General features: G+C 44.2%; 1 protein-coding gene across 4 annotated transcripts in view; it reads left to right on the top strand.

The window, feature by feature from the left end:
• Positions 1 to 9,550, top strand: part of LOC134933306 (matrix metalloproteinase-21-like) — a 105,607-nt gene extending 96,057 nt beyond the window's left edge. For all 4 annotated transcript variants that reach the window (XM_063928412.1, XM_063928409.1, XM_063928411.1 and 1 more), the window contains exons 5-8: positions 1,539 to 1,680; positions 1,967 to 2,224; positions 4,114 to 4,286; positions 7,857 to 9,550. In XM_063928412.1, coding sequence (XP_063784482.1) covers positions 1,539 to 1,680; positions 1,967 to 2,224; positions 4,114 to 4,286; positions 7,857 to 8,162 — 879 coding nt within the window. In that variant the 3' untranslated portion in view covers positions 8,163 to 9,550. The remainder of the gene's footprint in view (positions 1 to 1,538; positions 1,681 to 1,966; positions 2,225 to 4,113; positions 4,287 to 7,856) is intronic.
• Positions 9,551 to 13,780: the final 4,230 nt, after the last annotated feature.

The following is a 13,780-nucleotide window of genomic DNA, read 5'->3' as shown; positions in this document are numbered from 1 at the left end:
TGCTAAAAGCAGCTAGCGAGCGAACAACTCGGAATGAGGGCCATTGTACTATGTATACGGGGTCCTTGAACAGTAGAGAGTGGCCAAAGAAGATTAGATGGTCAGTCCAGGGATGTTATTCAGAGTTGTTAGCAAACCAAAAAAAGTTATCAATTGGGCAAAACCATGTGCAGTGCAGGTGGTGGTGGGGGGGCAGATGTAACATGTGCAGAGAGAGCTAGATTTGAGTGGGGTGTGTTCAAACGTAAATCTACATTGCAATGTAAATATAAAGTAGCCAGTATTCACCCGAATCTGCCCCACCTGCAGTGCACATGGTTTTGTCCAGTTGATAACTTTTTTGGTTTGCTAACAACTCTGAATAACTCTCCATGTTTTGACCAAAACAAAATGATAACTAAATCTAATAGCAGGTGCGTCCATAGGGCTCTATTGAAGGACTTCCATTGAGCTAAATTGTACAAATATTCCTGGTGGGAAATCCTCCCTGCAGAACCTGGTCACATGACATAACTGTATATAACACTTGTGCTGCCAGCTTATATTAACCCATATACAAATTGTGAGATCTACTGCCATTTCTCATCATATATATTTTCTTTTCGTGCAGGTTTATTGAGTTAATAGTGTACAGCTTCATGTGTTTATTACTATAACCTGTTATAAGAGCACTGGATCAACTAAGCATTTTTATACAGTATGTACATTGCAAGTATAGTCGTAGCATAATGTGAACTGGGGAAATATAGTGTGGCAAAATGTGAACTGCGGAAATATAGTGTGGCAAAATGTGAAAGTGTGGCATAATATGAAGTGGGGCAATACAGCATGGCATAATGTGAACTGGGGCAATACAGTGTAGCATAATATGAAGTGGGGCAATACAGCATGGCATAATGTGAACTGGGGCAATACAGTGTGGCATAATATGAACTGGGCAGTGAAGCGTAGAATAATGTAAACTGGGGAAATACAGTGTGGCATAATATGAACTGGGGCAATACAGTGTGACATAATGTGAACTGGGCAATACAGTGTAGCATAATGTGAACTGGGGCAATACAATATGGCATAATGTGAACTGGGGCAATACAGTGTGGCATAATGTGAACTGGGGCAATACAGTGTGGCATAATGTGAACAATACCTTATTGCTGGGAGGATAACTGAGCTAAAACATTAAAAATATTCGGTCCTCCATTCAAAGTTTGGGGGTGACCAGTGTTCCAGGAAACGAGGGCGTGTCCGCCTTGGAGGGAGCTTCACTGGCCCCGTCTGTGTGAAAACACCGCCCATCCTGAGTAACCCTCAGCACATGCAGAGTGATCTGATGCTGCCCCCAGTGGGTCACAAAAGTCTATTTACACCAGACACCTCCTGCGGCATTAGGATATTGTAGCACAGCTGCTGTGTACAAAGACGCAGCAGCTGTGCAACAGCGTCCATCTCTAAATCAGGAACATAGGTCATCAGAGTTCTACTAGTTGGGGAGTGAAGTGTATCAAGTGTAATTGACTAAATATAATGATTTATTGCAGGTCGCAGTGCATGAAATTGGCCATGCCCTTGGCTTACCCCATATCAACCGCATGGGTTCTGTGATGCAACCAAACTATACTCCTCAGGGGAAGCATTTTGAACTGGACTGGGAGGACAGAAAAACTGTGCAGAGAAAATATGGTAACTGTGCTTGCTGTATGATGTGTACATTTCACTGTAATAATCTTAGGCAGTCGGAAGGTGTGTCGGCAGAAGAATTGTGTTATGACCGTGTGCCATCACTGCTTACTAATGCATTGGAAGGATGCACGCTCATATATATTAATTCAGTCTGCATAATCACTCTTCTAAATATGCTTGTCCATACCACATGTCACTACTTTCTCCAGCCACATTCCACCCTACACGTAATTCTGTGAAATACATGAACATTAGGAGCTGTTAACATGCGCCCTTCTGTCACCAGGTTCATGTGATGGGAGTTTCAGCACCATCTTTGACTGGGTGAGGAAGGAGCGGAATTCCCGTGGGGACACCTTCTATAGATTCAACACCTACTTCTTCAAGACAAGCTGGTACTGGATGTATGAGAACAAGAGTAACAGAACAAGATTCGGAGACCCTCTTCCTATAAGAGAAGGCTGGCGAGGTCTCCCAGAAAAAGGCATTGATGCCTACGTCCATGTTTGGACTTGGAACATTGATGCACAGTATTTTTTTAAAGGTATGAATGAGAACAGAACATGAATTCTATAAGCAGTCTTATGGTTCTAACAATGAGTTGTCCAATTTCCCCTGCAATATCCGAGGCACTGTTCACAGTATTTATTATTTATTATTTATTTATTACCAGTTATTTATATAGCGCACACATATTCCGCAGCGCTGTACAGAGAATATTTGCCCATTCACATCAGTCCCTGCTACAGTGGAGCTTACAATCTATATTCCCTACCACATGTACATGCACACGCATTCACACTAGGGTCAATTTTTGTTGGGATCCAATTAACCTAGCAGTATATTTTTTTTTGGATTGTGGGAGGAAACCGGTGTACCCGGAGGAAACCCACGCAAGTACGGGGAGAATATACAAACTCCACACAGTTGGGCCATGGTGGGGATCGAACCCATGACCTCAGTGCTGTGAGGCAGTAATACTAACCATTACACCATCCGTACTGCCCCGTACTTTACATAACATATTAACCAAGGGGTGTAACTTGCCATTAGTAGACCCAATAACTAAAGTTTTTATGAGTCCCTATGGACAGCCCAATGGCATAAAACACTTATGGAGCTTTGGCAAGCCAAACGTGCACTCATCAGTTGCAGCTCTGCTACTATGGTAGTTGTGCCTTTGATCCACTGCTGAATTCATGGACGCAGCACTGGCTCATCTGTGTGAACGTCAATCATCTAGGTATCCCTCAGGTTATTTGGAAAGACCGGGTAATTCACCCTGCTGATGTTAGTGAAGCTATGTGTACCCACCCGATTCACCTCCAAATCGCCTCAGCCTGTCAATCAGGCCATGTCGTCCAGGGCACTGCGAAAGCAATCTCGGAAAACGAGATCCGCACATGCCCAGTACGCCATCTGGACATGTACAGATCTCACACCATTGAAGATGTCCATAAAACCATCAGGTTGTGAATTAGGACCATTAACTGAGTCACCGAAACAGAACAATAATTCTGCCAGAGCAGCCCACCTACAATATTTCTCTTCTCTCAGCAAAACCACAGTAATAGCTACTTTCTAAAGTAAGAGAAAGCCTTCCAGATCTGTCCCTGCAAACATCTGCAGAACTACGGTCGGCCAATGACCGTCGCCTCTCCACCGCCCTGGTCACTACTTCCCATGTTTGAATTCAAGACTATGCCCAATTGCCCATGCTGCACCCCTTCAGTGGAACGCACTCCCCCCACTCCATTAGACTCTCCCCGACCTTGCAAAGCTTCAAACGGGCACTAAAAACCCACCTATTCATCAAAGCATACCCTCCCGATGCATAACCTACTCCTGAGGCCGCTCCTCCATCCCCCTGCCTCATGCCTTGAACATCTCAGCTTTGCTTATATACTGCACTCAGGCTACCTCCCGCTTGCTTGCACCTCATGTCATCTGTCTGTCGACACTTCCCACAGATTGTTAGCTCTTCAGAGCAGGGCCCTCTTTCCTCTTGTTATCTAAGCCCTCTTCTCAACGCATTTCTTTTGCAGCTCTCTCCTACTCGGCGACCATCTTTACCTGCTTTTTCTCCTGCTGGTAAAGGCTCATCTCCATCTATGGCCGCCAGCCCCTTGTAGTAGGATGATCACTCCATCACTACTTACAGCTTAGCTGTATTATGTCTTGAGAATTGTGGTGCTCTTTGTTACCTGTACTCTATTTGTTATTTATTTACTGTAATGCTAAGTTTTGTCTCCCTGTACTGTCCTTTGTACGGCGCTGCAAAACACTTGTGGCGCCTTATAAATAAAATGTAATAATAATAGCACAAACTTTAATTAAATCATTCACATTTCTGGAAAAAGTAAATATGATGATGAAAGTTTTGTATGTCATCTGCTCTTTTTTCCTTGCAAATGAGATCTCTTTCATTTGAAGGCACACAAGTCTGGCGCTATGACCCTGACAAAGACATGGTATACACAGAAGACTGGAAAAAAAATAAGTATCCACAACTGATTTCGGAGGCATTCCCTGGTGTATCGAGTCCTGTTGATGCAGCTTTCTTTGACAAGAAGGAACGACTGATATACTTCTTCAGAGAAAATAATGTAAGTAGAAGTGTGTGGATTAATAATTTATTTGCTACAGATATACTGAACAGGTTTCTGTTATGATGCAATGCGGGTGATAGCATGCGACACAGTAGAATGTTGCCTAGGACAGCAACCATGAAGGCCTAAAAGGTTCCTACGCAGGGTTGGAACTACACATTTGGCAAGCCAAACGTGCACCCATCAGTTGCAGCTCTGTTACTATGGTAGTTGTACCTTGGGTCTGACCTTATGCAAAGACAACCAATAGTCATGGATTAACTATGTGTTTCTTTGATCCACTTCTGCATCCATGGACATTTAAGGGCCCACATGTAGGACCCAAGAATGAATAGACAAATGATCCTTTGACAGGGTAGGCAGAATCCCCCCAGCTGTGGGCCCTGTAGCAGTTGAATGTTCCTGATACATGGCTAGTTACACTTTTGAATGTATGCATATTTTGTTATATGAATATGGGGGCACTTCAGACTGGATTGCTGCAGCGGGAGACCAGTGAGATGCTATCAGCATCTCACTGGCTGCTATCACCTCTGTCTGATTGACAGGCAGAGGCGGTCGCAGTAGGGGGCGTGCCAACGACGTTAGACAGTGAGTGTGGAACAGAGGGTTAGGATGAGATTAGGCTGTGTTTGGTGAACAAGTGGGTCTTGAGAGCCCGTTTGAAGTTTTGTAGAGAGGTGGAGAGTCTGAGGGGAGAGGTTGGGAATTCCAGAGAAAGGGAGCAGCATGTGAAAAATCTTGAAGGTAGGAGTGGGAGGAAGTGATCAGTTGGCAGCAGAGGCGGCGTGCATTAGCAGAGTGAAGAGGATGGGTGGGAGTGTAAAGGGAGATAAGGTCAGAGATGTAAGTGGGAGAGAAGTTTACATTTTAGACGTGTTGTGTTTAAGAAAGCACTGGGATATCCAAGAAGAGATAGCAGAGACAGTTGGATAAACGAGTGAGGAGAACAGGGGAGAGGTCAGGGGAAGAAAGGTAGATTTGAGTGTCATCAGCATAGAGATGATAGTGGAAGTTAAAAGAGCTAATGAGTTCACCTAAAAAGGACGTATTGAGATAGAAAAGGAGAGGACCAAGAACAGAACCTTGGGGGACACCTACAGTTAGTGGAAATGGGAGGTGGGGGAGGGGGGGTGGCATCATAAGAGGAGACAGAGAAGGAACGATCACAGAGGTAGGACAGCCAGGAGGGGGCAGTATCAGGCAGATGAAGGGAGTGAAGGATTTGCAGAAGGAGAGGGTGGTCCACAGTGTCAAAAGCAGCAGAGAGATCAAGTAGAATAAGAAGAGAGTAGTGGCCCTTAGATTTTGCTGCATGGAGTTCATTGCACACTTTTGTGAGTGCAGTTTCAGTGGAGTGGAGAGAACGGAAACCAGATTGGAATGGGTCAAGCAGTGAATTGGAGAAAAGAAAGGCAGTAAGGCGGTTGCAGACAATGTGCTCAAGGAGTTTAGAGGCAAAAGGGAGGAGAGAAATGGGTCGGTAGTTGGAGAGGGTGTTTGGATCAAGAGCATGCTTGAAAGCAGAGAGGACAGTGCCTGATGAGAGGTAGAGATTGAGCAGGTGGGCAAGATGGGAACAGGCAGGAGAGATGTAATGGAGGAGTGGGAGGGGGGAGGGTCAAGTGCGGAGGTGGTGGTGGTGGGGGAACGGATGAGGGCCATGACTTCCTCACCAGATACATGGGAGACAGATGTCAGAGTTGGTGACAGGGAAGGGGTGCTAAGGGATGGGAGGTGGCTGATTGCTGACGGTCTGGTGGGATGTGATGTCCTGACGTATGGAGTAAATCTTGGATGTGAAATAAGTGGCAAAGTCAATAACAGACAGAGAGGAGGGGAAAGGAGGTGGGCAGAGGAGGGAGTTGACAGTGGCAAAGAGGCACAGGGGTTGGAAGACTGGGAGATAAGAATTTTGAAGTATGATTGTTTAGCGAGTGAAAGGGCAGTACTGAAGGACGAGAGCATAATTTTGAAATGGAGGAAGTCTGAATTAGAGTGCGATTTCCTCAGATGTCGCTCCGCAGTACGTGAACATTTTTGAAGATATTTGGTGCATTTTTTGTGCCAGCGTTGAGGTGTTAATCAGCGAGGGAGAATAGTGGTTGGTGGAGCGACAGAGTCAAAAGCAGAAGTAATGGATGCATTGTATAGGAAAGTGGCTTGTTCAGGGCATGAGAGAGAGAAAAGAAGTGAGTCGAACAGGGAGGACAGGGCTAATGCGTCAATAGCTCAATGTTACGCTTAGTAATGGTAGCCTTAGGAGGGAGAGAGGGGGAAGCAGAGATAGAGAAGATAAAATGGCAGGTGGTGGTCAGAGAGGGGAAAAGGGGAGTTGGAGAAATCAGAAATATCACAACAGTGAGTGAAAACCAGATCCAGTGAGCTCCCGTTCACATGGGAGGGGGAGGAGGTCCACTGGGAGAGACCAAGTGGAGAGGTGAGGTTAAGGAGTTTAGAGGCAGGTGATTTTGTGGGGTTATTGATAGGAATGTTGAAATCTCCTAGGATAATGGAGGGAATATCAGAGGAGAGGAAGTGAGGAAGTCAAGTTTTCGAGGAATTTGGAGGGAATGCCACGGGGGGGTGGTAAACAACAGCAACTCGAAGATTAGCAGGTTGGTAGAGGCGTATAGCATGGACCTCAAATGTAAAGAATGTGAGGTACAGTTCTGGAGGTATGAGTTGGTATGTGTAGCTAGAGGGTAAGAGGACCCCAACACCACCACCATGGTGACCCCCGGGTCAGGGTGTGTGTGAGAAAGTAATGCCCCCAGCAGAGAGGGCAGCAGGAGAAGTAGTGTCAGAGGGGGTAATCCAGGTTTCAGTAATAGCTAGGAGATGCAGAGAGTTGGAGATGAAAAAGTCATGGGTGGGGGCTGGTTTATTACAAACAGAGCGGGCATTCCAGAGGGCACAGGATAGGGAGTATGAGTTTGTGGGAGAGATGTGAATGAGATTATCAGGGTTGCTGTAGCGATGAGGTGAGATGAATTTGGAAGGAAGGGATTTAGAGGGTGTAATGACGGTGCTGCGGGAGACTGCAGGAGTGGAGCATGGAGGGAGTGCAGGATGATTCTGGTTGAGCAGAGGTGAGGTGACAGGGAGAGAGCAGGGCTGAATGGTGGGGTAGAGTGCCTGCAATGGGGGAGAGGTGAATGACAGTGGGGTAGCAGGAGAGGAGAGGAAGTGAAGCAGGAGGGGGGGGGGGATGGGAGACAGAGGAGTAGTAATTGTAATCCTAGCCCAGTCCCGCAGCCAAATCCTAACCATCCCCTCCAGCAGCTTAACCCTAACCCCTATACTTACTGTCAGGATTCCGCTACCAGGAATCTGACCTTCAGCATGCAGAGTTATTGACTACATTACATCTGAAGATGGCATAGGTTCTCGGGGGAATACATGCAGAAACTAGCATCTCTACTTATGTAATGCGCCCATTAGTGATCATGAATAGGCCCCTCAGTGTTTTGTCTGCCAGTGCTCATCACCCCTATACTGTTACCATTTCAAAACGCATGAAAATGTGTTGACCATAAAAATGCTAATGGTAACTGATTGTTCCAGGTAACTGCATTTAGTCTGGACAAGAATAAGATGGCGGAGAACTTTCCAAAACGCATCACAGATGTCTTCCCTTCCGTTGATCCTGGCGATCATCCAATCGGACACATTGATGCAGTCTATGTCTCCTACACCTACAAAGAAACGTATTTCATCAAAGACAGGTATTACTGGAAAGTGGTCAAAGATCAAGACAGGCAAGCCAATGCGTCATTGCCCGTGAATGGACTGTGGCCACACAAGAAGATAAACTCCAAGTGGTACGACATTTGCGATGTACATCCATCTGTTCTCTTCAACACGACATAGACTGGGAAACTGCCATGCCTGGTCTGAAAGCGCATCAGTGAATGGAAAAAAAAATAATAAATGTTGCAACACAATGTTTATCATTGCATTCCAGCCAACTCCGACGCTTCACCGTGTACCACTAATACTGTTCCCAGGGTTGCTGCTGTGAGAAAAGAACAGGGAGGCCCGGCAGTCACTGCTTCTTCCAAATACCTTGTGATCAGTTGTGTAATATCAAAGTAATAAACACAAGGTTCCGTAGGAAATATTTAACCGTATGCAGTGTGCACAATCCACAACAATCACTGTTCTAGAACTGTGTGTCTTTATTCTGTTTAACATCTTGGTTTCTGATTTAAACAAGGATAAAGCTAAGAAAACAAAATGGCTGCACTTAGGTTTATTTTTTTTTTCATTCACAATTACTGAAACCACTGCATTTTACTAGGCAGAATGAGAGACTGTTCCTATTAGGTTTCTGATGTATCTGCGGAATTGTAAACACTGGTAAGTTAGCCACCCACTGTATGTGAGCAATGACGTAACTGTAAACACTGTAAGTTAGCCACCCAGTGTGAGTAATGACGTAACTGTAAACACTGGTAAGTTAGCCACCCAGTGTATGTGAGCAATAACGTAACTGTAAACACTGTAAGTTAGCCATCCAGTGTATGTGAGCAATGACGTAACTGTAAACACTGTAAGTTAGCCACCCGCTGTGAGTAATGATGTAACTGTAAACACTGGTAAGTTAGACACCCAGTGTAAGTGAGCAAATACATAATTGTAAACACTGGTAAATTAGCCACCCAATGTATGTGAGTAAATATGTAACTATGAACACTGATAAGTTAACCACCCAGTGTACATGAGCAAAGACGTAACTGTAAGCACTGGTAAGTTAGCCACCCAGGGTATGTGAACAATGACGTGAGCATAACTTCTGCTAGACAGTTGTGATTATTGCTGGAAAATTAAAGGTTGCACGATTGGTTGCAGAGATACTTGTCTGATGAAGTACTGTATGAATGATCTTTTATTGCTGCTAGGATTGAGTTGGATTTACGTAAAGAACTCCAAAAGCTAAAATTATATTTATTTACCCTTTTCGCAAACATCTGTATTTTAAGCTTTGTTGTTTACTTGACAGTAAAATGAGTATGTTCTCATATTTGCCCTACAAGCAATACTTTGACTACTATAATTTCTAGTGTTAAGTTTATTAGGACAAGGACACAAAATACCTGTTTGTTCACTCAAAGGAGGACCTTGTGTTGCTATTACAAATGCTTACTTTTTATACCAGATTCATGCTACCCTTTATATTTAATATGCTACAAGAAGTTAATATTGGACTATGCAATATACATTGACAATCATATTAATAAAATGATACCTATTTCGTTCATGGGAGTGTTATTATGCAGACTGTCCACATCTATTTCTTTAGTTGCATAGATGCTTTATCCAGCATCAGTTACTGACATACTGCAGCTGCTTCTCCATGTGGTTCTTCTCAATACTTAATTATTCTGCCTTACAGGAGGGTAATGGCATATTTGTCTAACTCTACCAGAAGGTGCAATGGTTCTGCTCCATTTTTAGCAGTAATGTGCAAAGTGATCAGCGTCAGATAGAGAAAAGACCTTAATAAATGTGATCAAGCCCCAAGACCTACATCCAGAACAAAATGAAGTGCCCAAACTTTTTACAACGGATAAACAGAAATTTATGATTGGCACAGACTGCACCGAAGAGTTAGAAATGGAAACAAATAAGACACACACACCCCTCTAGTAGTCAGTTTTTTCGGGGGTTTTTTGTTGGGAGGAGATCACTAAATTCCTTCAACCATCTGGCATCACGAAAAATGTATAGTGTTGATTGCACTAATAAGGAACACTGATCAAAGTGTAATACCATGCACTCATCCTACCGGGTATGGGTCATTAGGTTGACCACTATTGGTCGACATGGTCACTAGGTCAACATGGTGTTAAGTTCGTTTAACTCTCAGGAAAAAGCAATACCTTAATACACAAGTGTTCGGGCCGCTGCGACCGCTCAGTGTGTGTGTTAAACCTCTATGAATGCGTACAAGTTGCGTAAGCACGCCGACACGTTGTAAGCACAAAGTAGCTACACGTTCGGCGAAATATACCGTTTGTTCTCCTGTGCCACCCGGATACGGTCCTCAGTTAGTCTAGCAAGATGACCTTCAGAGAAGTAGACTGGGACCGGCCAGGAGGCTTGGCTTTTATACAATTGTCCAAAACATAGTACAAAGGAAACTGTAATATCTTCTTTTATAGGTCAAAGGGCTGGTCATTTACAGTACATGAGGGGTCATAGGTCGGTTTGAATAGGTGGGCGATGCCTGGTCCAGGTGCGCTTGCAGGTGTCCTCCACTGGGTTCCCGCCGAATATCAGGAGTACAGTAAATACAGTGTGATATTAATATTGTATTCCTGCGCATATCTATGCGCAGGAGTGTGCTACATTCTGCAAACTGCAATCAGAATATTGCCCTTGAAATACTGTACATCTGGATACCAAATCTTAACCTAATTCTGTCCCCTCATATCCTGTAAAGTTGAATCCCTCTGTTGCTATACCTCTGAAACAAATGTAACTTGCTGGTGTGGTGCGTGTAGACTATGTGTAAATTACGCAGTATGTGGATTAAATATCAGATGTCTTTGTGGCTTTTCCATGCGAATGAGTATGCTACCGTATTTACTCATACCACGCGCTAATATGCAGGGCTTCGTGAGCCAATGTACGCAACATGGAGGCTACTCTGTGTGGTGTTTGTATGTAATGCATGTGAGTATAATATTTTCGACTTCGACAGTCCACCCTTTGGCAGCAAACAATAACTGCCACACATAACTAATAATACTGAAAATATTACATTTACAATATGTACAAAGTTGGGGTAACGGGGGAAGAGTTGCAGGTGGGAAATGTATAGCCTAGTGGGATAGGAAAAAGCGTGTATGTATGAGTAAATGTCTTAGGGGCATGTATCATCGTGCCGTATATGTTCTAAGGAAGCTTCGAGGTATTGCGAAGTATACATTAAATCCTTCTCATACCGTATTAATGGTCTGTACATGGGCAAACTAACATTACCGAGCTCTTTCTAGGCAAAGGCCATTAGCCCTCACCTTCTCCGGCTTCTAAAACCAACAAATGGGGAGCACATTTATCTGATGATACATGTGGGGAAGAGTATGTGTATGCTATTATGTGTGGATAACCTTTATCGACTATGTGTGTTATTAACTGAAGATTGCAGTGATGAGGGTATAACATATATAAATACATTTACATAAATTTGGGTATACTGAAGTCTTTTCTGGTTGGATGTCTCTGGGTAGAGGGGAAAACAGAAAGATGGTGAAAGAAACAGGCCATGAAATTCATTTACAATACTTATCACAACACTGTTTCTACTGTTGGGTCATAAATCAAATCTGCCGCTGTTACAACGCCCTCGCTCCTTAGACTCATTAAATTTGTCCTGTGTTTGCGCAGTGTCAAAATTCAAACACATCTAAATATCAGACCGATAATTACGACGACACCCAGGATACAGAGGAGAAACTTTCCTATACTTGCAATTACACTTTGTGCCCACTCTCCTAATCCAGAGAACCATTTGAGTGGGTTCAACCATGAGGCCCAGCCGGTCAGTTCATTACCCACAGCCATTAAGGTAAGGTTGTGCTTCCTTCTGAACTCCCACTTCAACTGCAAGATCTCGTCCATCTTTTGATCGATGATCTCTGTTGGGTCTTCAGTACTGCTCGTAATATACGCACAGCACTTCACACCATACTGAGTTGCCAGAGTAACACAGTACCCACCTGTCACAGCCGTGACGTAATTCAAGACCATCCTGTGCTGGACCAGCTCCTTTTTGTAGGCCTGTAGCTCCCTACCCGTATACTTGAAGGTGTCATCGTATATCTCAGTGATATTATCTATCAAGTTCGCCAGCGCATGGATGTACCCATAATTTATAATTCCTCTGCAGTATGGGTGACATCTAATGCGAGAAGAATTTGAATCACGGTGGATTCATGTATCAAATCAGAGGCTGCGGGCTCTGTCCTATCTATGAGGTGTCTCTTGACAATGTGTTCATAATGTGTATTAGTATAAGGAGTCTGAGCGTTGCAGTGAATATCTTTCATTTTGTCGTGTGCAATGGTCATAACCTCTGGTAGTACTCTACCAATGTAACACAACCCTTGAGAGCTTGGAGTAAGTCACTTGTACGCTTTCCTTCCACATATGAAGTAGGCATCATCTGGAAGAACACAGGGGACAAAATGCAACAAGATCATATCACAGATCTTCTTTATGAAGAAACCGGTCCCCAGTTCCCCCATTTGTTCAGTACAAGTATCGGGCTGGATGATGTGGGCACAATATCCCTGTGACACTTTTCCAGCCCACATGGTTTTGATCCCACGTGTATACCTGTATCGGAAATACCTCCCACTTGTGGCTATCCTACGTACAAGTTCGGAGTTGATGGGTACTTTATCAGCTCTATGTGAGAAGGTCATTGTCTGGTTGTTCCATGTCACTTCCCAATTTCCTGGTTTCCGGAAATTGGACACAACAGTGACCTATCTATGTGGTACTGGTGGAGCTTCAAGCTAGGGGGCCTAGATATATTGAATTTCTTGTCCACCGGTCTAGCCCCCTGTAATTCGAGTACCTCATTTACTGTTAAAGGGTATGGCACTAATCCCGACTTACTCTGTCTTTGAGGTACTTGTGAGCACACCCGGCATTCTGTTTGGTTTAAAATCGTACCCACTAATGAGTGGTAATCACTCAAAGGATGTCCGCTCATGTCGATATTATTGTTTGACTGACATCTCTGGATGCACCCATCTTCGACTATGTTTTTGCAGTACCTACATATGCAGTATTCATCAGACAATAACCCTTCACATTGCCTCCAAACTCCGTGACTACCAGGTCTCTTACTGATACCAGCTTTGACCAAAGTGATGGGCTGATCCTGGGGTCCTACGAATCCATCCTCTCCATCAGAACAAATTCCAGATCCTTGCGCGACGTCTCGGGGGCCCTCACAAAAACAAATTGTCCTGATCAAAAACAGAGTCACAAGAAAAAGCCGGAACACAGTTTCTTGGTGTGGATCCATTTAGTTAAGGAGCAAAAATAGAAAGGGAAAAAAAAGAAAAAAAGATGCAGTGAGGGAGTGGAGAAAGAAAAAGGTTACGACAACCGTCCTTGATTTTGCTGCTCTCCACGCTCAGGTGCCATCCAACAGTCCTGCCTCTTAGCTTTCCCGGAACAGATTCTCTAGTGATACGAGGTTCTCTTCACCCTTCTCTTTGTCAAGAGTTTTCTCCGGGTCAGCGATCTTCTTTCAGTGGACCCAGGTCTCTCTCTCGGCAACCTTCAGTGCTGTCGTGCTGGTCAACAAAACTTGATAAGGTCCTTCCCACCTGTCAATGAGGCAACCTTAGCGTAGAAAATTTCGAATCATCACATAATCCCCAGGTTCAATGTCATGACAGTTACTGTTTGGTAGGTCAGGAATCGCCAGATTTAGATTACTTTGCTGGTTTCTCAGTTGCTGGCTC

The sequence above is a fragment of the Pseudophryne corroboree genome, chromosome 6 (genome assembly GCF_028390025.1).
Source record: "Pseudophryne corroboree isolate aPseCor3 chromosome 6, aPseCor3.hap2, whole genome shotgun sequence".
Lineage (NCBI taxonomy): Eukaryota > Metazoa > Chordata > Amphibia > Anura > Myobatrachidae > Pseudophryne > Pseudophryne corroboree.
Note: the sequence above shows the minus strand (reverse complement) of the source record. Positions and strands in the feature narration are given on the sequence as shown.